Source organism: Pempheris klunzingeri, chromosome 5 (genome assembly GCF_042242105.1).
Source record: "Pempheris klunzingeri isolate RE-2024b chromosome 5, fPemKlu1.hap1, whole genome shotgun sequence".
Lineage (NCBI taxonomy): Eukaryota > Metazoa > Chordata > Actinopteri > Acropomatiformes > Pempheridae > Pempheris > Pempheris klunzingeri.
Genome location: NC_092016.1, coordinates 16,461,402 through 16,484,125, shown reverse-complemented (window position 1 = coordinate 16,484,125; position 22,724 = coordinate 16,461,402). Strand labels below are relative to the sequence as shown.

Here is a 22,724-nt window from a genome sequence, read left to right as displayed (position 1 = left end):
TTAATTTAAAAAATGTCTAAAACATCTTAACATATTAACTAATTCAAATTAGCAGTTGATGTTATTTCATTGACATTCACTTGTGATATTGAATGAATGAATGAATGAATGAATGTGGTCCTACTGCATGTTGAGATGAGAGTATGATGCTCTTCAGCAGACACACAGCAGCTTCTAATGAACTAATGAAACATTCATTGTTGTTGCTCCTTCAGGTTTCTTGTTTCAACATCAGTTTAATTTGGCTGGAAGATAAGGACACACATAGATTATATCTATCTATCTATCTACATATATATGTGTGTGTGTGTGTGTGTGTGTGTGTGTGTACTCAATATTTCCCTTTCAGATCAGAGGAAAAATGAGAAACTTCTCAAAAACGTGTTATTAGTGCAGCCATAAATGGTTGGGGTAAGGACATTTTTAATGTAACATGAGGCTGGCGCAGGGAATTTTTGGTGTTATATGTGGAGTGTAGAGAGCAACTACATAATAATCTAGAAAAGCGAGTAAGGATGAGTTTCATATGGAATAAAACAGAGATGTCAGTTTTTAAACTAGACTGACAGGTGATGACAAAGTTGTTTCAGAGTAAGGAGAGCAGCAGCAGCAGCAGCTCTGTGCAGAGGGCGATGAGACGCTGCCGGCCGGCTGCGCCTCCTTCATAATGTATGGAGAAGACAAAGGCTCCACGGGTGGATTTCAGCGTCAACTTTGAAAGAGCCGTAACCCAAACCTGTCCTGTCCCAGTCTGACGGGTACACATCAGCTGAAAGGATGATGTCTCTTTTTCCACCTGCAATATGTCTAATAATCACCGACAGCAGGTCAGTGAGCCTGGACGGACCTCTGAGTGTCCCTATATAATGAGGAGGGAGGCCTGGGCTCGGAGAAACTTTTAGTCCCATGCAGGGACGAGACGCGGAGCTTCAGGCCTGGCTGCAGCAGGGTGCCACACCCGGTGGATGCTGGTAGGTTTGCTGGCAAACATCAGGGTTTTTATCGTCTAGCGTGGAACATTTTAAGATGATTAGAAATTCAAAGGAAAGCTCATATTTGTTTTTGTCTGACATCAGCAAGGTAGCATGCATTAATATGACTTACATCAATCTTCTTTTATATTAAATTTACTTTACTGCTTTATTTTTATGTGACCATAATAGCATAGCATCCCAAACTAATCTGGGCAGCATTAAATTACCAATCAATCGATTTTTCCAGAGTCCCTCATCATCGCCACTGCAGTGCGCGTCCTGTGCGTAAAAGGCGCAGAGGAAATGTGCTGTAGGCCTGCGTATAGAAGCAGCAGACGGAGAGGGAGGAGGGCGGCGTGGATTACTATACTGCCAGTGGGTTAAGATGCTTACCAACTAATTACCTGTCCACTAAAATCCCCTGCCATACAGCCCAAACAAGAAGGGAGCCGTCAGGGACGGAGAGATGGAGATATGGGGAGGAAACTGACACAGTGTGGACCAGCGGACCGAAGAAGTAATAGAAAAAAAGATAAAATAAAAAGTCAGCTTTCCTCCACCAGCTCAGTTCATCCAACTGAAGACCTCCACTCGGCTTTTTCCTCATCTTTGATTGAAGTGGCCTGACTATGAAGATTTCTTCTGCTGGTTGTTTTTGGAGGCTTGGCTCAACAAAGAAGTTTCTTCTTGTCTTTTTTTCAGTAAAATCTTGTTGTGTGCAGGAGGATATGGGATCATTTATAAGGTAAGAATTAGCCCAACACTGGGCTTTAAAAAAAAATAATCCTCAGGCCTTGCGTGACAAGATCCTGTGTAATGTCCAAAATGAGAATAATCAGGTTTATAGCCTACCCAATGTTATTATAATCAGTATGCGAACATTAAAAAGTTGGTATTTTTTACCTCTAGCCAGCATGGTGATCATCAAGAGACAAACAAATACGAAAAATAGCATTTACTCTTTGAAAATGACTAGTTAATGCGCTTGATGTCTGTTTGAGACTTCATCACATTTCATAATGTTAAGATTTCATCCTTCAGATGAAGGGTGCAGTGGATTCATCCTTCGCTGCAGCCTTGATTATAGCAGGAAATGACTTTATTGAAGCGTCCAAGTCCTATTAGTTCCATTGTCAGTCATATGTGGAATAATTATCTTCACAGACAACATGAATATTAACCAATAAACGAGGAGCAACTAAGAACATGCTGCACCTTCAGGAGATTTCTGTTCATGCTCTCTCTCTCTCTCTCTCTCTCTCTCTCTCTCTCAAGCTTTTTACTCTATTGATCTGTCCCGGAAACGGGAAGATGAGCCCTGCTTTGGGACCCATTTGGAGCATCTCAAAAATCACTTAGGCCATCATTCCCTACAGCCAGAATCAATCTGAGCAGCAGACACGCTCCTCCACCAGCACCAGGAGGGATCTCATGAAGGCCAGACATGTCCCAAAGTACTACAACAAGAATCCTATGATAATTTTTACAAATTATAAAATAATTTTTTTAAGTACATTTAAGTACATTAATTTATGTGAGCGTTACAGGCCTGTGTGTCCCACCACTGGCGGATGGCTAGATTTACTCCCCTCCATTGGCTCTGCTTATTTCCACTCTGCACAGGACTGTTAAGATAAAACTTCCAAAACTTTAAAGAAGTCAGCAGAAGTTTTACAGGCTGACATAAAAGTCTGAGCACGAAGGATGTCAGGGTTCTCACATTTGAAGGAAAAGACACAGGACAGCTCTTTGCAGCTGCTATTGCTCGGTCGGCATTAACGTGGGACCACACTTACATCTCCTCCTGTTCTGTGTATGGCACTGGTAGAATTCACTGTCACAGCACACTATCAGTGAATTACCATAGGGCCATAAACAGAGTAGAGACAGAACCACACTGCCTGAGTCCACATCTGCTTTAGCTTTAAAACCAGCACACAGGTCCACTCCTAACCAAGTTCAACATTGTCTTTGCCCATTTTGGCACTAGCACATTTTTGCTTTGTTTCTCGTTGCTTAAGCAATCATGTGTAGTGCCAATATAGGACAAGACAGACACTCAGCTGTTTGGAAATATCCTGGCATCTTGTGTGTTTTTCTGTTATCTTTGTGAGAGAGAGATAGATGAGGAGGCGGACGGGGAGGATGAAATATGGATCTGATCGATTGCGCTGTCCCTCTCAGATATCACTGGTTACCATGGAGGCCCGTGCTCTATCTCTGGGACGCTGTCCCATGTAACCTGAACCCTACTCGTCTCACAGATCTGGTGGCCGTGACTCTCCCACAGTGTTTGGCAATGGTAGAACTCACTCTGGTGGGCTGGAGCGATCCGGTGGTTCTAGACTTGCCAACAACTGACTGAGAGCTTTAACGTGCCCTCCACCATCCCAGGACTCATCACAGGAAGAGGATTAATCCAGGTTTAGGAATGTGTTTGAGGCAGGTCAGAGCTGTCGTTTTATTCAGCAGCAGAAAAAAAGGTCATGGGTGGCAGGATGAGGGTGCGGTTGTTGAATGTGTGAGTGACTGCAGACGGAACAGTGAGGGGTTCACGTTGATCATCCCCCCTGAGCGTTCTTGCAGTCTCAGAACACCATGAAAACTCTGCGACAAGTTTCTGAGAGCAATAACCATAGAACAGGCCACATACAGAACAGTCCAGTAACTCTGCGGGTTAGTAGAACATCCCCAGAGATTATAAACCCTCTTTGTCCTGCCTCTTCCCTCCCCCATATGTGTGATGTCCCCTCAGGGTCGCCCTGGTCACACTTAGCTGATCGTGGCCAAGAGGATCCCACTGAAGGTACGAACCAAAAGGGGCTTTTGACAACTGGGCCATAACCCGTAAATCCAAACACAGGCCATTAAACATGGAGTTGACTATCATCTGCCCTGGTCAATAAATCAGTCGTGTTCATGTGTTTGTCTGAGATACCTACAGCTGAGTTTGTGTTTCTGTAAATCCACAGTGTTGGTGTTAGCAGCAGCAGCTAGCTCAGCGTATGGTGCAACCTGATCCTGCTCAGTCACGAAAGGCCTGAGATGAGGCTCTGCGGAGGTTCACCATAAGTGATGTTAGTGCTGCGTCAAACCATTTAACCACACAGGCACTTTGTGTTACAGATGCATTTGTCAAATGTACAGTTCTTTACAGGGCCGTAGCTATCTTTGAAACGTTGTGTCCTCGGGGGTTGCTTCTGGGAATTTGAGGGAGAAGAAGTTTTCACACAAACTACACATGTTGTGTTTTAAAGACCGATTTTCATCATTTATATAGTCAAAATTCTCAAATTTCAAACAAAGGGATTTTGTACTTCTCCAACTATATTCCTGACATTGTGGGAAGGTTTTCAAAACACAATTTAGACAATCATGTGTGGGGCTATAAATATGTGGAAAAGAGACAAATTAAAAAAAATGAAAAAGAACTCACTATATGTAAATTCCTGAAACTTTATTCAGTATGCTAGTAAAGAAGCCAAGGTTTCCAAAGATGTGAAATATTTCTGGCAGAATTAACAATAAGATAGGAAAATATATTTACCAAATTTCAAGTGGATTGTTAAGAGCTTCATGTGTCAAGGGGGGAAGCAGGAATAACATGATAGATGGAGAAAATGGCAGCACAAGAGGAAGTCTGTGTCCTGTGCTGTTAAAGATATACATTCACTGCTTTGTTTCACAAAAACAGTCACTTCAGACAAAGACAAATCACATCACTGGCAGCAGGGTTTCTGTGCTTGTTTGGTGGGACAGAGCAGTCAGAGCGATCAGCGGCCAATACGTGTTCATCACTTCTCAGTATGAACGCTGTGAGAGACCATTATGGCCGACTGCAGAGGATGTGAGGTTAAGTGGTGCCGGCGGACGCACAGAGAGGAAGGAGGGAGGCCGACACGCTGACAGCTGGTACGAGTGATTAGGCCGTGTAGTGATGCAGGGAAGGCATCAAAGCTCTTTAGGGAGAATCCCTAACAGGGAGGAGGCAAGGACACACACACACACACACACACACACACTGAATCCTGATACACAACTTCCTGGTTGCTAAAAGTGCCTTTAAACTGAGCACACAGGTCCAACAGCGTATAGGCTGTGCAGGCCATCTGTCATTCTCAGATGCATCACCAACCAATGGATTATCAACTGCTCTGCCCCGCACCCTCCTCACACACACACACACACACACACACACACCCTGTTTCTATGGGATACTGGTGATACAGGAGAATAAGTGGTGTCATTAGATTAGACTGGGTGTGGAAGTCAATGGATCTGCTCATTAATCTCTTACACTAATGGCTGTTTAATTGCCATTGTCTCAACGGTTCTTCTGTACTGTGTATCATCTTGTTGTGTTGTTCTTGCCTGTGATATTAAAGGTATTTTACACTAATCTCAACAGCAAGGTGAGTGTCATTTTATTGAGCATTTAGAAGATTAATTCAGATTACAGAGACCATGTGAAAAGACCTCCTGCAGCCAAAAGTAAGTGCAAAAACACAAACGATTTATTGATGGATGTTTTTGTTATATTATTAGTAAGATTAGATATGTTGTAATTATCAGGAAGAGGAAGTAGGAGATTGGTTGCATTCAGATATCTGTCACACTCGTGTTGCTCTCCTGCAGCATTAGTGATTCACCTTAAGTCTGCTGCCACAACGAAACACACTGTACAGTTCAGTGAGGATCTTCAGCCAGGCAATGCCTTGGTACACACACACACACACACACACACACACACCCACACACATGCACACATACGCACACACACACACTGGGAGACTCTGGATTACAGTAATCCAGGGATGGGGGGGTATTTTTAGGACTTCATGATCAGAGACAGGCAGGATGCAACAATCGAGGAAAACAGATAATGATTGTCATATGACCAGCTGGATCTTCTTGGAACAGAGTTAATTACGTAGCGTTTAACAGGAACCAAAACTAATGCTGACAGCTAATGCAGTTAGTAAAGCTACTGCAAGCATCAGAGGATTTTTGTGAACTGGTATGAATAAAAAAGAATCAGATTTTCTTTAGCATCTTGAAAGTGTTTTACACTCAGTAAATCCTTGAGGAACTAAATAACTGAAGTAAAACAAATTACACTGCATTTCTCATACAAATGAAACTGATAGTTTTAACTAATAGTTTGTGCAGAGACAAAATATTGCAGAAGGAGACTCTACAGATAAAAGGGTGCTAAAAAGGTAAATTATGCATTTAGACAGATTATATCTAAATAGTGTAACACTGAGATAAGGATGATCACTATCATTAGCTAAGACATTAACCTGGAAATGCTAGAGAGTAGAGGACACCGACTGCAGCCGGCTGTGATGATTAATGAGGACGCACATGGAGAGAAAAGGTGCGAATAAAAAGACGAGATGATCTGATTGGTTCAGGTCAAGTTGCTGTAGCTCTGATGTCAGAGAGTGAACAAAGAGAGACATTTTAAGCAACAGTGAAGCACCTTTTCTGACTCCATAAATCATATTTAAAACTCATTGACTGTAAACACACTGTATGCAGCCTGATGAGGCTCTATCTCTAGATAAACTAATTACTCCTTAAACATATATTTATCCAAATTTGCATATCCAAACATATTTTGAATATTGTTTGATAAAATAACATGACATAATGATAGAATATACATATTCACCCATTTTGTTATCATATTTTAGTGGACTTCAGTAAGACACTGTGTTGCAGTGCAGTTCTCCCCTTAAGAAAAGTGATGCCGCTAGTCATGCTAGTAGAATAAACACATTTGGTGCAAAGAAAGTTTGTCCTGTGAATGTTGGATGTCTCGTAGATTAATTAATTTTCCTGTTACATTTTAAAGTCTTGGGAGAGGGGATATGTTGTGTACATTCATATAGAAACAGACAGCATTTTAACTATAATATCTTATTACAATATTTTAAACAAATTATTTGTTATGTTAAACTTATTTTTCCAAGTGTACAATTTAACAGTGTGAGCGCACATACCATTTAAAATCTGTGGATAGACCTTTCTATCAATGACATATGAAGATGTGCCAGGGCCCAACATGGGGAGGGTCCTCAAAATGCCTGGAACTAAAAATCAGTTTTATATATATGATTTTAAAATGTTACTTCCGTAGCATTATAAGTAAACTATTACTGCATTTCATCTAAAATCCTAGAGCCTAAAAAAGTCCATCATTTGTCCACACTTTGTAGAATTTGTAGACTTTCCTGAATGTGTTTATGAATTATAAACACTGATTATCCAAACAACCCCAACCGAAGCACATGACTGCATTTATAATTCTTTTAATAACACGCGTCAGCTGTGTTATCAGGCCTTTCTCACTGCAGAGGTTTGGTTTCAGAAGTGGAAGACACAATGAAGTGAAAATTATTAAACATTATACATTTCTGCATTTACAATATATAATTTTGATATAGCAAATAGCAGTGTTGTGTTTTTTACAATAATGGTCGTATAAGAAATCAAATAGAAATGCATTTTTAATTTCTTGGCAATAATTTCTGTTAGATAATGTTGTTTTTGCATCTTCAATGCAGAGAGTGCTCTGCTTTACTATCTTATCTTTGACTGTTAAATACTTTGCTAATTGATCATTAATTGTGAATAAAAATCTGATTAAACAAGTCTTTTAACTGAAAAAAAATAATTTTAAGCCCCAACAGTTTTCACCTTTGACAGAGGGCAGCCTGTAAGTAGCCTGAGAGGCAACATTGGGGGGCAAAAAAGACTGTGGGCCTAAAGAGCACAGTGATGAGTGAAGGAAACTCAGATAAGTATGTCAACATTTTTATTAAGTCAGATCTTCTTGCCTCTTTACTGGACTGTGTTAGGAAAATGTTCAGAGACACATAAATTGGAAAATCCAGGGTTCCCCAATGGAAATGTCACCTTGCTAACAACATTAATGGTGGCGAAGCAGCCTGCAAAGCAGCAGGATCCAGAAACTGAAGCAGCTCAAAGGAATCTAGTTATAATTAATTTTATATTTACACCTGTACGTTTAGAGTCAAGGTGAGTTGACCTCATCACCCTGCAGATTGCCTACACACACACTTAACACACATTTAACACACATTTAAATCCCAGAGCTACACTGTATCCAGTTATGCACATTGCCAGTATCAAAGAGTGGAGCTCTTACGCCCTCTAGTGGGGAAACTAGCTGATTTACCATCCATCAGGTTTATCTGTGGGATAAAAATGCATCTACAGGGTTGCGTGGTTGAACAGATAATTAGTGTGAGTGTAGATTATTACATGCAATATTATACATATTAGAATGATTACACAGAGACACAGGGAAAGGCTTTGAAAAAGAGCAAAACTGTTCTTTTTATTATAATATCGTATGTGTACTTAACTATGATTATCTTTTAAAGCATTAAATCGATGAACTCTGTTGAGTTGTGTTGACGGTCTTTATGTTGACAGTCCACTGTTGACTCAACACTGCATTCGTAGACCATCAGAGGCTTCATTCAAGGGTAATATTAGGTAGGTAAAAGTGGTAATGTTACATTTAAATCAGGATTATAGAACATGTGACATGAAATTATTTTATATGTACAAATTCCACAAAAGCACATCTGAAGAGCTTCTGTCTCCCGGCTTCATCTCCAGAGGGTCAATACCTATTTTAAAAAAATATATTTCTGTTGAACACAAACAAAATCGCATGTGCGTTTCTATTGTTTGTGTGTAAGAAAAGACGTCTTCGTCCTCACCTGTAGCAGTTGGGTTTGAATGGCCCGAGTTTGCTGATGCCCAGGTACTTGGCCTGTTCATCAGTCAGCTCTGAGAGGTGAGCGTCAAATGCTGGCAGGTGAAGACTGGCCACAAATTCATCTGAAATTATGAATATAAAGGGGATTTATCATTTCAGAACATGAAGGGAGGAAATACAAGAGCATTATATCCATTGTTTTTGGGTGCTTAAGCAGAGGACTTGCCCATCTTCTTTGGCAGAAGGTAGACGTCCTGTTTGTATCGTCCCTCTGGAGCGCTGTACAGCTCTATGAGAGCCAGGGCCTGACATACAACAGCGACAGAATAAACTGATGCCTCCAGTAGTCTGCTGAACAAAAGTATGGAGTAAATAGCAAAAAACATGTGATCGTACCTGAGTTGTAGCTGTGATGGAGAGGACGAGAGCAGGCACTGTGGAGCAGCTCAGATTCAGTAAACGGCCCTGAAAGAAAATAAAAAAGAAGTGAGCATCCTCTGATAAAAGCCTAAAGCTCTTAGACATAAAGACCTTAGATTTTAATCAATCCCAGCTTCCATTGACTTTGATCTAATAAGCATTATAATAACCATTTTCAGCTTTTTACCCAAACCTGTGCCGTAGGTTTAAGGTGAAACCACAATGACAGTAACAAATAAGCAAGTACGAGTAATTTATGACATCACAAAGAAACACTGTGTTATGGAAAAGTGGGATTTTGCCATTATTTCCTCCTTTTGAGATCCAACGTCTGTCATAGGATGTCATACATATGAAAAGTCACATTATGTTCCTCCTAAGGCTTCAAGTTTAAGATAAGATACAAAGGGAATCTAAACGTTTTGCAGGTGTGGGAGTTGAACTGCAGTTTTGTTTGAGTTTGGTCAGTGTATGCTAACTTTATTTTCAGCCAACCCAGATTACAGGCACTCCTTGATATTTCTCTTGCACTTAAACCCTCTCTGTTTCTTCAGCATTAAGATTTCAGCATAAGGTTCATGCATGAATGGATAATTCTCTGATGTGTCTGTTAAATGTCAGTTAAATGTCAGCTTAGACTAACGGTATGATCGCCACTTAGTTAAACATTAATAACAGAAAATGTCAAGCATCCTGTGATGTTAACATAATTTAAATAAACCAGCAGAGTCTCAAGCAGCATAGTGAGTGTGGTAATGTAGAAAAGGCTCCTTGAGTATGTCATTATAAGATATTCTATCCTAAGAAAGCAGCTTGTCTATGGTTAATACTGGCACACATTAGTACACGGGGGAAATGGCAGCTGTTACTTTTACTTTAAATCATTTAAATCAAAATCTCCTCTCAGGTAATTCATTAATTTTGTGAGTGGCTGTGTAATAAATAGGATAAAATGCAGGTAGTCAGTGGTGCAGTATGAGCCCCTTCAGGGTGATTAAGACCCCAGTTTAGACGACACAATGGGGATATATTGTACAGCGAAATAGGTGTCTGTACATTAGCCCGTGGTGCTGGTGTAAAACAACAGTATCATCACCTCAGCCAGCAGGACGACTCTCCTTCCATCAGGCCAGATAACGTGGTCCACCTGAGGCCTCACACGCTCCCACCTCAGCTCTGCAGTCCGCAAACTTGTCTATATTTAACACACACACACACACACACACACACACGGTGTATACAGGTTTACACACTCATAAAGACATGCAAACACACACACACACACACACACACACACACACACACACACACACACAGAGTATGTCCATACCAAATCTATCTCAGTGCTGGAGTGGCCCATGTTGCAGACTATGCAACCGTTCTTCATCCTGTCCAGATGTTCCCTAACCACCACGTTTTTGTTGCCTAGAAACAGAGATTAAGCACGTATGAACATTAGTCTTGTGTGGAATAGAGTTTATGTTAGTTTTATATATCTATATATAGCTAATATTACTTAGTAGAGGACAGCAGTTACCTGTGCAGGTGATGACCATGTCTACCTGTCTGACCACCGCACTCAATTTAACCACTCTAAAGCCGTCCATGCTAAGAGGAGGAGAGAAAAGGGGAATTACGCAGTTTTTACAGTATGTTTTGCCTGTGAGAGACACTTCACATCTGTGCTGATAAAAGCCTCCTCCATTCATACCAGGCCTGCAGGGCACAAATTGGATCCACTTCTGTGATGTATACGACAGCACCCAACGCTTTGAGGGCAGCACAGCAACCTTTGCCAACCTACAAGCAGGGAGGAAAGAGGGTGGTGGATTCTTCTGGACGTCATGTGCACACAGTAGCGCTGGAAACATTGGTGCTTTACTGACCTCGCCATATCCGCACACCACCGCCTGTTTTCCTCCAAACATGACGTCAGTGGTTCTTTTCAACCTGAAAGATGAGTTCAGCAGAGTCAGGCTGTTGCTCTGTACTGCACCTTCACGTTTACATGTTCACATCACGGTTAATTACCCGTCCAGTATGGACTCCTTGCAGCAGTAAAGGTTATCAAACTTCTGCTTGGTCACCGAGTCGTTAACGTTCATGGCTGGGACACACAGCCTGCCTGCCTTTGACAGCTGGTATAACCTGAAACACAGACGGAGACGCACATGTTGGAGCTGGAGATCAACTCTGTGAACATGTAGGAACATTTAAGTTTAAGTTTCGTGTGAAGCTCACCGATAGATTCCTGTAACACTTTCCTCCACGATGCCTTTGATATGTTTGAACAGGCTCGGGTGCTTCTTATAGATCCAGTGGGTCAGGTCACCTCCGTCATCCAGAATCTGACAAGAGTGAGAAAACAAGTCTCCATTGATACAACGTTTCTAACTGTGGTTGTCAAACACACCGGACAGGAAAGATGTTAAAGGCACAGTTCACCAACACAAAGAGTAAAACTTGATCAGTTCCTTTGTGGTAAGCTGACTTTTGGAGATATATTTAACTGGGCTGAACTACAGTTTGCATCTATATAACTTTGGCCAGTATATCTTCAAATTAATTATGGGTACTGTCCTATCTTTGCTTTCCTGCCATGTCCAGGACACCTCCGTTATCACAGTACCATGTTGGGCTGCCAGGTCTCAGCTCCGACACATCGGTCAATGCACCACCAGAAGTCGTCCTCTGATTCTCCTCTCCATGCAAACACTGAGGTGCCTGCGATAAACAGCAGGTGATAATTAAAAGTAAGGAAGCACTAAACTGAGGTGAGTCAGTTGGAGGAGCTGGTGGCTCAGACGGTCATACCTCCTTCAGCCAGCGCAGCAGCCACAGCGTTCTGGGTGGAGAAGATGTTACAGGCTGCCCAGCGACACTGAGCCCCCAACACAGACAGAGTCTCAATCAACACCTGCGAGAGAACATCAGACTTTACTATCATATCATTATTTCTGATGGGAAATATAAAGATGCATTAAGATTTTTATCTTTGATTTAAATGATCAGCCGCAGCCAGGGCGTGTCTGTGGCACTCAATAAATCTCTGTCCTGTTATTTTTATTATTATTGTGTGTGTGTGTGTAAGTGTGTGTGTGTGTGTGTTGAACTGACCGCTGTCTGTGCAGTGATGTGTGTGCAGCCCACCACTTTGGCTCCAGCCAGAGGTTTCTCTCCGCCCGCTCTTTTCCTCAGGACCATCAGCGCTGGCATTTCTAAATATCACAGACGGAACATTCAGTTTGGGAACACACTATTTATTTAATTGTTTACAGCTTTCTGTTTGCAACTTTTCTGCTTAGTCTTTCTGGATGGATGCCACAGTATATAAAGCATGTTTTTTATATATTATTCACATATACATATTCACTTTAACAAGGATTTGACGACTCTTTGTCTTTACCTTGCTCTGCAATTTCTATTTCTCTGCGTCCAAAATCAGCCTGTTTGATGTTTTTGATGCAGAAGTCGGACAGGCCCTTGGAGGTCGTCTGAAGCTTGTCTCTGGGAGAAGATTCATCCTCGGAGCTGTCACTGCACACTAGAAAAACAATCAGCTGACATGTTGTAATGTGAAAAAGCAAACAGAGCTGAAGTATGATGGAGTAATACAGAGACACATGATTTGTTGGAAAGCTTGAAAGTTATGAATTGGCTCTAGGTGAGTCTTTTCTCTGAGCCTTTGAAGTCTGTATAAACTCTGGAAGTGATTGACATGTTTAAGAAAGGCTTACAGAGCCGATTAGGGCCAAATTAAAGAGACTTAATTCTTCAGAGGACTTTTCCTTTTAATTAAGGTTTAGCTGAAGGAGAAAGCACCTTGGCTAATCCACAAGGCCTGCAGTTCTCGTGCTGCTGGGATCACAACCAACTCAGTTTCTATATCAGAGACATGTGATCAGACTTAGGAGTGTGCGTGCGTGCGTGTTTTCATGTTTCCATTACCTGAACTGTAACTATCTGTTGACGACTGTGAGATGGACCGAGACAGAGAGCGTCGAGCGGTCTTGGTGGGACGTTTGTTGAACTCCTGTTTCTGTTCATTGAACTGTATTTGCTGTAGAGCCAAAGACAGACAAAAATAGACAAAATAAGCAGGACAGAGAAAAATGCAAAAGTGTATCAGTTGCTGTCTCACTGCAGGTCACAAAAATAAAGTCTCATCTACTACTACTGAAACAGACAGATCTGACCTGGTCATAAAATACAAAACTGGTCCTAAGCACCATCTGTTTGCTCACAACCTGTCGCTACCACAAATGTCCTTCCCTTCTCCGGACTCGTTCCTGTGTCTGCTGCTGTCTCACCATCCAGTGTGGCTGTTTGAAGGCTGGGCTGCTGCCACTGGTGTCCCACTTGGCCATGTCGGCTCCCTGGCTGCTCATCTGACTCTGATGCCTGAGCTTCAAATCCAGCTCCAAAAAATCAACAACTGCAAGCTTAACTGAGGGCTTATTCCCTCCTACCACAATCTCCTGCTTTGATTATGGACGACTTTTCTGCTTTTGTTCTCTTTTTGTTTTTTCAGATGCATGCACACACCCACCAACTCAGGCACACCCCTACACCAACCCCACCTCCAAACAATGTTATGAGCATTAAGTGTTTGCAGCTTTAGTGCTACAGGTTTGATGGGATCATTGTAGAGTTTAGTCTGCAGCTCTGGACTCAAAAAGGATTTGCATATGGAGCGGCGTACAGCATACTGCATGTGTATTATACTCTAATACGGATACACACACAGCTGGGTCAAAGCCTAAAGGGGCATTCCACCACTTTTACACATACAGCTTGAGCTTGACCCATACTAAAAAAACGTAATGTCAGCATGTCACAGCACAGATTTGGTCCTTTTTCCTAAAAGTCCTCCAACTTCGAGGAGTTTGATGTTTTAGGTGCTGCCGCTCTTCTCCTCTACTCATCTGCTCCTCCAAAAAATTGTCATGAGTTTTTCATCAGGTTTAAAGTAAGTCAAGTTGACAGTTAAAAAGTGCACTGACGATTTCAGGAGGAAATTTGTAGAAAATAAATTGATCAAAGGTTAGAAAAATATGAAGTTTGGGCTAAATGACATGGATATATTTGTGTAATCCCAACAAGGTGATGATTATATAGATTAATTAGATGTAATTAATTGGAGTATCAATATCCTTTAGTGGGTGTGGGTCACACAAGTCACATACAGAATAAAAAAACAATAACATATTGAGGCTGTGTTTCCATGTGTTTATCATAAAAGTCTCCATATTCAGCTGACAGGTCCTCTACTTATAACTGATTATGTTCAGTACAGTTGAACTGAGGAAAGACATCACTATCAGTGGGGATCAAGAGAGCCGTCTCTCATGTGATGCTGCTAATCAAAAATCCTCATTAGGAATGATTAAACCTGAGATGCTCATTAATGTTTGTAACGAGGATCTCTGTGAGTTTCTCAGCACTCTTACCTCATACGTAACTTAATAGTATTTTTATAGTTTTTCGCATTATATGACACCACAAAGGAATGTTGCTTTGGCCTAGAGGTTTAAAATGGTGCATCTCACCCTCACGTTCTGTCATCGACATACCATAAGATGTCTAAAAAGGCAACAAATAAATCAGACATACATAAAAAAGTATTGCACTTTGTACAGTTTTCTTGAGCCATTGCACTTTTTGACACTTTTCTGACCTCCAACCCCGACACTTCATTACTTTTTTAAAGAGAAATTTCACATATATTAATGATATTTCGCATTCTTCATAGTCCTGTGTCAAAACATGTAGAAGGTAAACAAGCTCCACTTTGGTTGGTTAATAAAGGTTTTTATGTCACTTTCTTTCAAGTTTCCTGGTTGATTGAATATGAAAATAATAAATCCTGAATTTAAGACAAATTAGTAAAAAGTAATATTCACATCACAACATTTTCAAGCACCAGTGCTTGTTCAAAGACTTCAAAACTTTTTTTTCCCAAGTAATTATCACTTGAATACAAGCTTTTGAGTGCAGCCGGCACTTACTCAAGCAGCTGCTTAATCTTTAACACAAAAAATACCTGTAGTTGTGGAGAAGTGTAAAAGTTAACTTAAAGATCACAAAATAACTCATACAGGCGTCAGAAAATAGGTTTTTACCTCAAGCTAGTTACAGTGTGTACTATGAAAGTCAATGATTCTTTTTCATTTTAAGTGTCTGTGGCTGTATAAAGCGTCTCCTTTGGGACACTATTTGTGTACTGTAGCCTGAAAAAGTCTGAACTTCTCTTTTTAAAATTTCTTCTCTGTCCTTGCTAGAAATAAATCCATGAACACAAGATAATCCACAGCTGTAGTGGTTAAAGGTGTAAAGGGTCATCTTTAGAGGTTACTCAACTACTCCCATTAAAGCAACTCTGCCAACTCACTCTGCCTAATTCAACATGAAGACCTGCCTCACTGCCCTCCAAAAGAAACCTCAAAAGTTTTTCATATTAAGAGAGAAACAGCTCTTCCAAAACAAAAGCAGTGATACCTTGATGCAGATGGACTGCACTGCCTCCTGGTCCTTGGCTTTAGTTATGTTCACTAGACTGTACACTTTCTTCATGCTGGCTGAGCGCTCTCAAAGTGACCACAGTAACTCTGCAAAGCTGCGAACGGATGCTGTTGAACTGAGAGTTCACACAGTGACGTTTTATGCCACACCCTCACCCAACAGACCCAGGTGACAGGTGGAGAGAAGACAGAGGGAAGAAAGTAGAAATAAAAGGAGTCTTTGTGAGGCCTACAGAGGGGAACTCTGGGAAAATATAGAAGGACGGGTCAGAGATGAAGAGAAGAAAGTGTTGTGAGGTAAGAGTAGCTCAGTCAAATGTCACTTGAGGCCACAGATGAATGTGAGTATGCAGTAAAGTGCACTCTGCTCTCAGGGTATGCATTAAATAGACAGCAGGGAGATGCACATACATGACGATACGTTCATGAAAGAAACTGTTGGTGAGAGAGAGAAAGAAGAGCAGAGCTATGGCGGCACAAGAACACAACACAAGCTACAGAGTTGCATTCAGGGACAGAGGGCATCTCAGGTTTCTTCGAGTAAATCAGACAATAGAGCAGGACTTTACTCTACAATTCATTGTTTTTCTGTCCACAAATGACAACTCTGGCAACTCTGCAGTGCTATTGAAAGTCTCTTAAAGGGGCACTACACTGATTTTATACAAGCTGATTTGTTTCACTGACATGGAAACTAAAAGCACAGCCTGTAAAAACAGTTGTGCACTGTTGGTGAAAACAGTGATGCAACGATAAGATTGAGCCTGAAAGATCATATTGATAGCAGAAGGTCTTTGTTAAAAAATGGACGAAGGAGGTTTATAGATGTGGATATTTACAGGCCAGGAAGGGTTCTATACAAGATGCTATAATATGGGAAATGTAGGATTCAGTGTTTTTGGAGCTTGATATTTTTTTTACCTGCAAAGTTATAGTTTTAAGAATCCCAACACACACTTACTCAGGTGAGTGCAGCTCTCTCTGGAGCCACAGAAGACTTCATACAACTTTTTTTTTCATATGCAGTCATACTGTCTAAAACCTGGACTTTGTGTGAAACATGTGTGTAGAAGTGCTGGTCAAACATTCATAGAGTCCTGCACATTGCAAGTACATTTTTTAACAGTCTGAGTATATGCAGATTCACGCTTCCTGGGTGGTACACTATGCACATATATAATATAATGTCATGATCTAGACAGGCCTGACAAGTCAGGAAGTGTAGCAGTGTCCTTGCTCACCATGTCAGTCTTCAGAGCCTCAGTCACCAGCCCTCCTGTCTCAGACGCCTCTGTGTCCTCTCTGTCCCGGCTCTGAGGTGTCCACCTGCTCTCTGCTGCCTTCAGCATCTGCAGCACGTTTGGGCTGCATTTCACCGACTGGTCTTTGGTGCTTTCCTCTGTGGCCGCAGAAGCATCCTCCTTTTCCTCCCCATTCAGACCGGCTGTGTCCTCCGTATCTGGTTCGAGATACTCATCAGGTGGTGGCAGGTCCTCCCAGGAGGCTCCTGTCTGGTCCTTATCCTCTGCCATGACTCCACTGGTAGCCAGTAATGAAGTGAATTAGATACAGGCTCACACTCAGGTGATCTGACAGCAGACCAGATGACGGCTTTGCCATACTTTGCCCACATACATGTGATATTTCCTCCTGCAAGACTTATGTTTACTCTAAATAGCAGCAGTTCTTGGGTTAGTTTGACCAAATGTAAAGTAGATAACTAGCCGTGGATGCAGTGTGTACAGGGTAAACACTGATGTGAGCACTGCTATTTGACAGGTAGAAATATTACCTGGAAATGGAGGAATGTAGCTCACATCAGGTGCCATGTAGGTAGATGTCAACATGTGCTCTCGTACAGTCTTACATACTAACAGGTCTCTTGTTCATGTTAAAAAGAAATACGTATTCTTAAGACCTCGGGCATTTAGAGCTGCAGAGCCACTTCTTGTTTTTGTGTTGTCTTTGATAACATTGCCTCAAATCATGATGAGGACAAAGGCAGAGGGTTGCATAATAAACAAATGGGGATCGGTTACGTGTTTACAATAAACCCCACCAGCATCAATAGAGGCTGCATGGTGACTGACCACCTCTCTTTATGTGTGCACTGCAAGACAAAAGGTTCAGAATGGGCCTGTACTGTGGTACGTCTTTTTCATTATATTGAAATTGCAGTAGGATGGGACATCTTAATGTTCTGTGTGAACTGGGGGAATGATTAAAGCAACCAAAACCTGTTTGAATGATCACAGAAGATCTCTTTGACAGTGTAACATATCCCAAATGTTTAACAAATGCATGTTGCAACTCATGTTGCAACAGTGCAAGCTGGACATAGTTAAAGCATTCAGGTGTCTACTAGCAGCAGCATCAACACGATACATACATGCTTTTTATTCCACTAGAGGGCACAATAGTTCCATATCTGTCCAGAGGGGTTTTTCCCACAGTTGATACAGAGAAACCTCTGTCCTTTCTTTCCTCTGTGTGAACACTGGGAGGATTTCTTTTTGACTCCCTCTGTCCTGTTTCTGTGTTTGACAGGAACCAGGAGATGGTTATGGCACTTAGTCCAGAGGGAGGAGCAATGGGAGGGGGAGTAAATACTCCATACACCCTTTTCTCTCTCTCCCTGGAAGTCATTTTATGTGCCTCGCTTCTATCCAGTGCAGGAATTTCATACACTGGTGTTAAATTAGGAGGGGTATAAAATGTTCCCATTAGTGGTCAGCAGCTCTGCTCTTCAATGTACTCCCTGTTTCCCAATGGTGAACACACCACTGTAGTGCTGCGCATGTCTTTTGTGTGGTGCAGCGTGTGGTTCCTATCGTTAGGCAGCAGCCCAGCAGGAACTGGGCAAATGTGATGCCAAACTAAAGCCTAATGAAATGGAGCCAATAAATCTTTTTGCATTTACATTTTGTATTAAGCCACTTTAATTCTGAGCACATGTGAGAAATAAAACTGATACCAGATTAAATGTTCTATCATTTTCTCACTTTTATTTATGGAAAATGTGTTGATAAATGAGGAAAGAGGAAAATGGACAAATATCACATCTTGGCTCATTTCACAACAACATGAATTACAGATGTCATTCACTTAATATAAAACCTAACCAGAGAGGACACACACACACACACACACAGACGCACACACACACACACACACACACACACACTCACGCACCAGTTTTCAGCTGCTAATACTCTTTTATTCTGTCTCTTCTTGATTCAGTTTACAGAGGAGCTTTGGTCATTTTTTCACATCTCACTGTCGAACGCTTTATGCAATAACATATCAGTAATACAGTGTCTCTTTCTATAGTAGCCTATACTTTTTCTTACTCTTATATTATACTTATACTTTTACTCTAGATTTAAAGTCACATTAACCACAATTTTACTGTAGAGGTACAAACAAAACAGGCTGCATATCCAACAACATACAGCACAAGCTCAAGTACAGTAGGAGGGACGAAGTATAATACAATTAGTATAAACAAGTTATAATACAATGCCAAGTGTTTTCAAATTCATTAAAAGTTAAGTATGTAGTACAATTACAGATATAAAACATAGTTGCATTTTCAGTAGCAGTGGACACAAGTTCTGCCATTGAAAAATGAATGGAGTGATAGTAAGAACACACCTAGTCTATATTTTGACATTATGTTCAATATTTGTGTCATGTTACTTTACATGATTTATCACATTATTTTTACTCCATCGCCAACATGAGTCAGTATTTTCGCCCTCATCGAGCTGTACGTATGTTCTTGTACTGGCAGAGCAGCAGGTGCTTGAAGGTGTTTTTGAAGGTGGCGTTGCAGAGGGCGTAGCAGGCCGGGTTGATGGTGCTATTGATGTAGCAGAGCCAGTAGCCGATGGTCCAGAGGGAGTTTGGGATGCAGCTGGAACAGAAGGTGTTGATCAGCACCATCACGTTGTACGGCGTCCATGTGACGACAAAGGCAACCAGGATGGCCATGATGGTGCGTGTCACCTTTTTCTCCCTGGAGGAAATGCCCTTCTTTTTCCACTTTGCCACAGCGCTCTGCTTCGTTACCTGGAAAATCACAGCAGAAAAATTTGTGATATTAACATTTTTTTTTTTTTTTACGAGCCGTAAACGTACCATACCATATTCACTACTTTAGGTCAGAGTGTTCAGCAGTAAACACAAAGTACAGTTGAGGCTGATGTGAACATAATCAGCTAAATTAACCAAAGTCTTGGACAAATTAAAACCACTGACTTGATGATGATGCTGCTGCATTGAAAGCTGAGGGATCACTGAAGTTATGAGAATTTATCCTGAGGGGAGCATGAATGTCTGAGCCAAATTCTGTGACCAATAATTGCTAATTAACTCAAAGCCACAAATGTGAACCTCATAGTGGTGCTAGAGGAAAGTCAGGGGACCACTAAAGTCATTAGGATACATCCTCTGGGTACCACAAATGTCAAACACAAAACACAACTGATGAGTTGAGTTTTTAGTCGTCATCTGAATCATATTTTATAGAGTATTCAAACTTACCTTTAACATTGTCCTTGTGACCAAACTTTGTCTGTCAGCGGCTGAGTTCTCTGGAGAAGGTGGCTGTGTGAGGTCTGTCTTTTTCCCATCATTTGAGCCTTTCAGAGCTGACGCAGGCCCTGCACTGTCCTTAGATGTCGAGGCGTGGACGCTGTCCGCCATGGAGTCCACCTGGTCAGCTCTTTCTTCCTGGCAGGGCCTGCTTCCGTTCTGCTGCTGCAACATTTCCTTCCCATTCCCACCTCCAGCCCCCCCCTGAGCTTCTGTTGTTGTGATGCATTTTTTCTGGCCCTCACATCCATCCTCCTGGCTGTGATAGGGTCCTTCTCCCAGACTGGTGCCTGAAGTCTTCCTGCTGTCCCTCCTCATGCGGCTGCGGCTAGCCTTGGAGATGCGCCAGTAGAGGTGGATCATGATGGCCACTGGTAGGTAAAAAGCTGCAATAGCTGTCCCAAATGTCACAGCTGGGTTGGAGAAGAACTGGATGTAGCACTCACCTGGCGGCACGGTTCTGCCGCCCACGATGAACTGCCAGAACAAAATGGCTGGGGCCCACAGGATGAAGGACAAGACCCAGGCCGCAGCAATCATCAGGCCCGCCATCTTGGTGCTGCGGCGTGCTGGGTAGCTGAGCGGTTTGGTGACGCAGAAGTAACGGTCAAAACTAATGATGAGCAGGTTCATGACTGAGGCGTTGCTGACAACATAATCGACAGCCAACCACAGGTCACACACCACTGCTCCCAAGGGCCAGTAACCAATCACAATATAGACAGTATAGAGGTTCATGGAGCAGACGCCAATAATGAGGTCTGCACAGGCCAGGCTGAACAGGAAGTAGTTGTTGACGGTCTGCAGGTTCCTGTTTACCTTTAGAGAAACAACAAGGAGCAGGCTGTCAGATGCTAATCTTTTTTTGTGCAATGTGATATGTGTTTTCTCTTGTCATTAGATTACCACTCTGCACAGGGGTGCATATGCTGTATTCTTATCTCTCCGTCTGGGTGCGCATTTCAAGGTTTCCAGAGACGGATGAAACACACTCATTAATCATAAATTATAAATAAATAAAAAAAAGAAATACCGAACCTTTATAGAGAGCATGACCAGGATGTTTCCAATGACGGTGATCAGGCTCACAGATCCAGCCACCAGGATGATGAGTACAATCTCCGCAGTCATGTATGGGCTTCCAGAGAAGAGGCTGGTGTTATCACCGCTGCTGTTGTTGGTAGTGTGTGATGAGTTCATTGTCTCTGTGCTGTCTGGTTATTATTATCCTTCTCACAGATGCTTCAGTCTTGAATCATATCTCTACAATACCTGATAAACACAAAGATTGGAAAATAATCAGCCTCTTTGCAACTATTTTGCCTTTTTGTGGTGCCAGTTTTTCCTATTTTTGTGTGCGTTCATCTGTCTGCACGGTTAGCCACGGAAAATCATGTGTATCTTTCAGCTTTCAAACATTTGGCAGGTGTTTACGTGTTTTTGAGCTGACAGCTTGGTCCAGGTGTGAAGGCTGGACAGGTGAGCACACAGAGGATGCAGCAGCTGTGCTAGAAAATATACAGCAGTGGCCCTACATACTCTTATCAGGGGTAACACACTGAAACTGGTGTGGTTAAATAGCTTGAAATTTGCACGGTAGGTGTTATCTTATATCAGTAAATGAACTGTTAGTGTATGATTAACTTGTAGATGTGACTTAGCACCAGATGCAACCTATATAAAGTGATTTCTGAAACCATTTTGAGTTATTTTTATACCTGTATAAATTGTTTCTTTGCTGAGCTAATTTCTTCACTCACGTCTTAAGTGACCTGGAAGTCTTAACTTTGATAAAATCTGATCTGACAGGTTGAAAGGGACCATCGAACGAGGTCACCTACACCTCTAGAGGGTTCATTTACATTTCCCATTTGGCCGTGAAAGTCACAAAATTCCCTTTGAGAGTATCTAATCTGTGCATGAGAGCCAATTCAAAAATGTCAATTTGTTATCTTGATCCTGCAGGCATAGTGGAGTCATTTCCCAACAAAACCTCTGGTCCTTCATATGAAATAGGTACTGCCTGGCTTGAAAATTGGATTTTTATTTGGGAAGCTGTCAAATGTGTGTTTGAGTGTGCATAGATGTGTCTCTGTGTGCTTATAAGTTTGCTCTTTGAGAGAGATTTCCAAATAAAGCTCAGTCATGGTTTAATGTCAAGATAGGTTGGGTTCTCTGAGGCTACAGAAGGTTTATCTGCAGTACAATTTCAATTTTCTGAGTGAGAAAGAGGGAGGGAATATATATCTGGCAGTGGGATTGCTTGTCCTGTAAGTTATGAAATCTGTTTCAGTGAGTATACAGACAGATTTCCAGTACAACCACCCACGCTAAAAATCCAGGCAATCATAGTGCTGCTAGACACTTTGGATAAAAGCATCTACTGAACAACATAATGTATGCATATGAAATTCCATGTTATTTTGTATTCATTTATTTAATGGTTTGTGAATT

At 41.7% G+C, this 22,724-nt stretch overlaps 3 protein-coding genes across 4 annotated transcripts in view; 1 reads left to right on the top strand and 2 right to left on the bottom strand.

Moving 5' to 3' along the window:
• LOC139201110 (ubiquitin-conjugating enzyme E2 H-like) overlaps window positions 1-22,724 on the top strand; it is a 160,483-nt gene that overhangs the window by 10,745 nt on the left and 127,014 nt on the right. The gene's annotated exons all lie outside the window — the stretch shown is intronic.
• Window positions 8,731-17,206, bottom strand: LOC139201097 (S-adenosylhomocysteine hydrolase-like protein 1). 2 transcript variants are annotated; one of them, XM_070830328.1, is made up of 16 exons: window positions 16,916-17,206; window positions 13,102-13,213; window positions 12,560-12,697; window positions 12,271-12,371; window positions 11,968-12,070; window positions 11,783-11,877; window positions 11,395-11,501; window positions 11,185-11,301; window positions 11,040-11,103; window positions 10,865-10,953; window positions 10,691-10,761; window positions 10,484-10,578; window positions 10,250-10,348; window positions 9,130-9,198; window positions 8,960-9,038; window positions 8,731-8,855 (listed from the first exon to the last, which is right to left on the bottom strand). In XM_070830328.1, the coding sequence occupies exons 1-16, from the start codon at window positions 17,204-17,206 to the stop codon at window positions 8,731-8,733; spliced, it is 1,755 nt and encodes a 584-aa protein (XP_070686429.1). The 2 variants fall into 2 exon arrangements, with proteins under 2 accessions (XP_070686429.1, XP_070686430.1); XM_070830329.1 differs by lacking the exon at window positions 16,916-17,206 and adding an exon at window positions 15,706-15,726 and having other exon boundaries at window positions 12,560-12,682; window positions 13,081-13,213.
• On the bottom strand, window positions 19,434-21,470 carry LOC139201101 (muscarinic acetylcholine receptor M2-like). The gene is made up of 3 exons (XM_070830336.1): window positions 21,309-21,470; window positions 20,220-21,089; window positions 19,434-19,745 (listed from the first exon to the last, which is right to left on the bottom strand). The coding sequence occupies exons 1-3, from the start codon at window positions 21,468-21,470 to the stop codon at window positions 19,434-19,436; spliced, it is 1,344 nt and encodes a 447-aa protein (XP_070686437.1).

Excerpts from the sequence above, each read along its gene's own strand:
- LOC139201101 (XM_070830336.1), bottom strand. The coding sequence starts at position 21,470 with ATGAACTCATCACACACTACCAACAACAGCAGCGGTGATAACACCAGC. Across the intron at positions 21,090-21,308 it reads TGGTCATGCTCTCTATAAAG|GTAAACAGGAACCTGCAGAC; the intron begins GTTCGGTATTTC and ends GTTTCTCTAAAG. Across the intron at positions 19,746-20,219 it reads TCACAAGGACAATGTTAAAG|GTAACGAAGCAGAGCGCTGT; the intron begins GTAAGTTTGAAT and ends GTGATTTTCCAG.
- LOC139201097 (XM_070830328.1), bottom strand. The coding sequence starts at position 17,206 with ATGGCAGAGGATAAGGACCAGACAGGAGCCTCCTGGGAGGACCTGCCA. Across the intron at positions 11,302-11,394 it reads AGTGTTACAGGAATCTATCG|GTTATACCAGCTGTCAAAGG; the intron begins GTGAGCTTCACA and ends TCTGTGTTTCAG. Across the intron at positions 10,579-10,690 it reads CATGGTCATCACCTGCACAG|GCAACAAAAACGTGGTGGTT; the intron begins GTAACTGCTGTC and ends CTCTGTTTCTAG.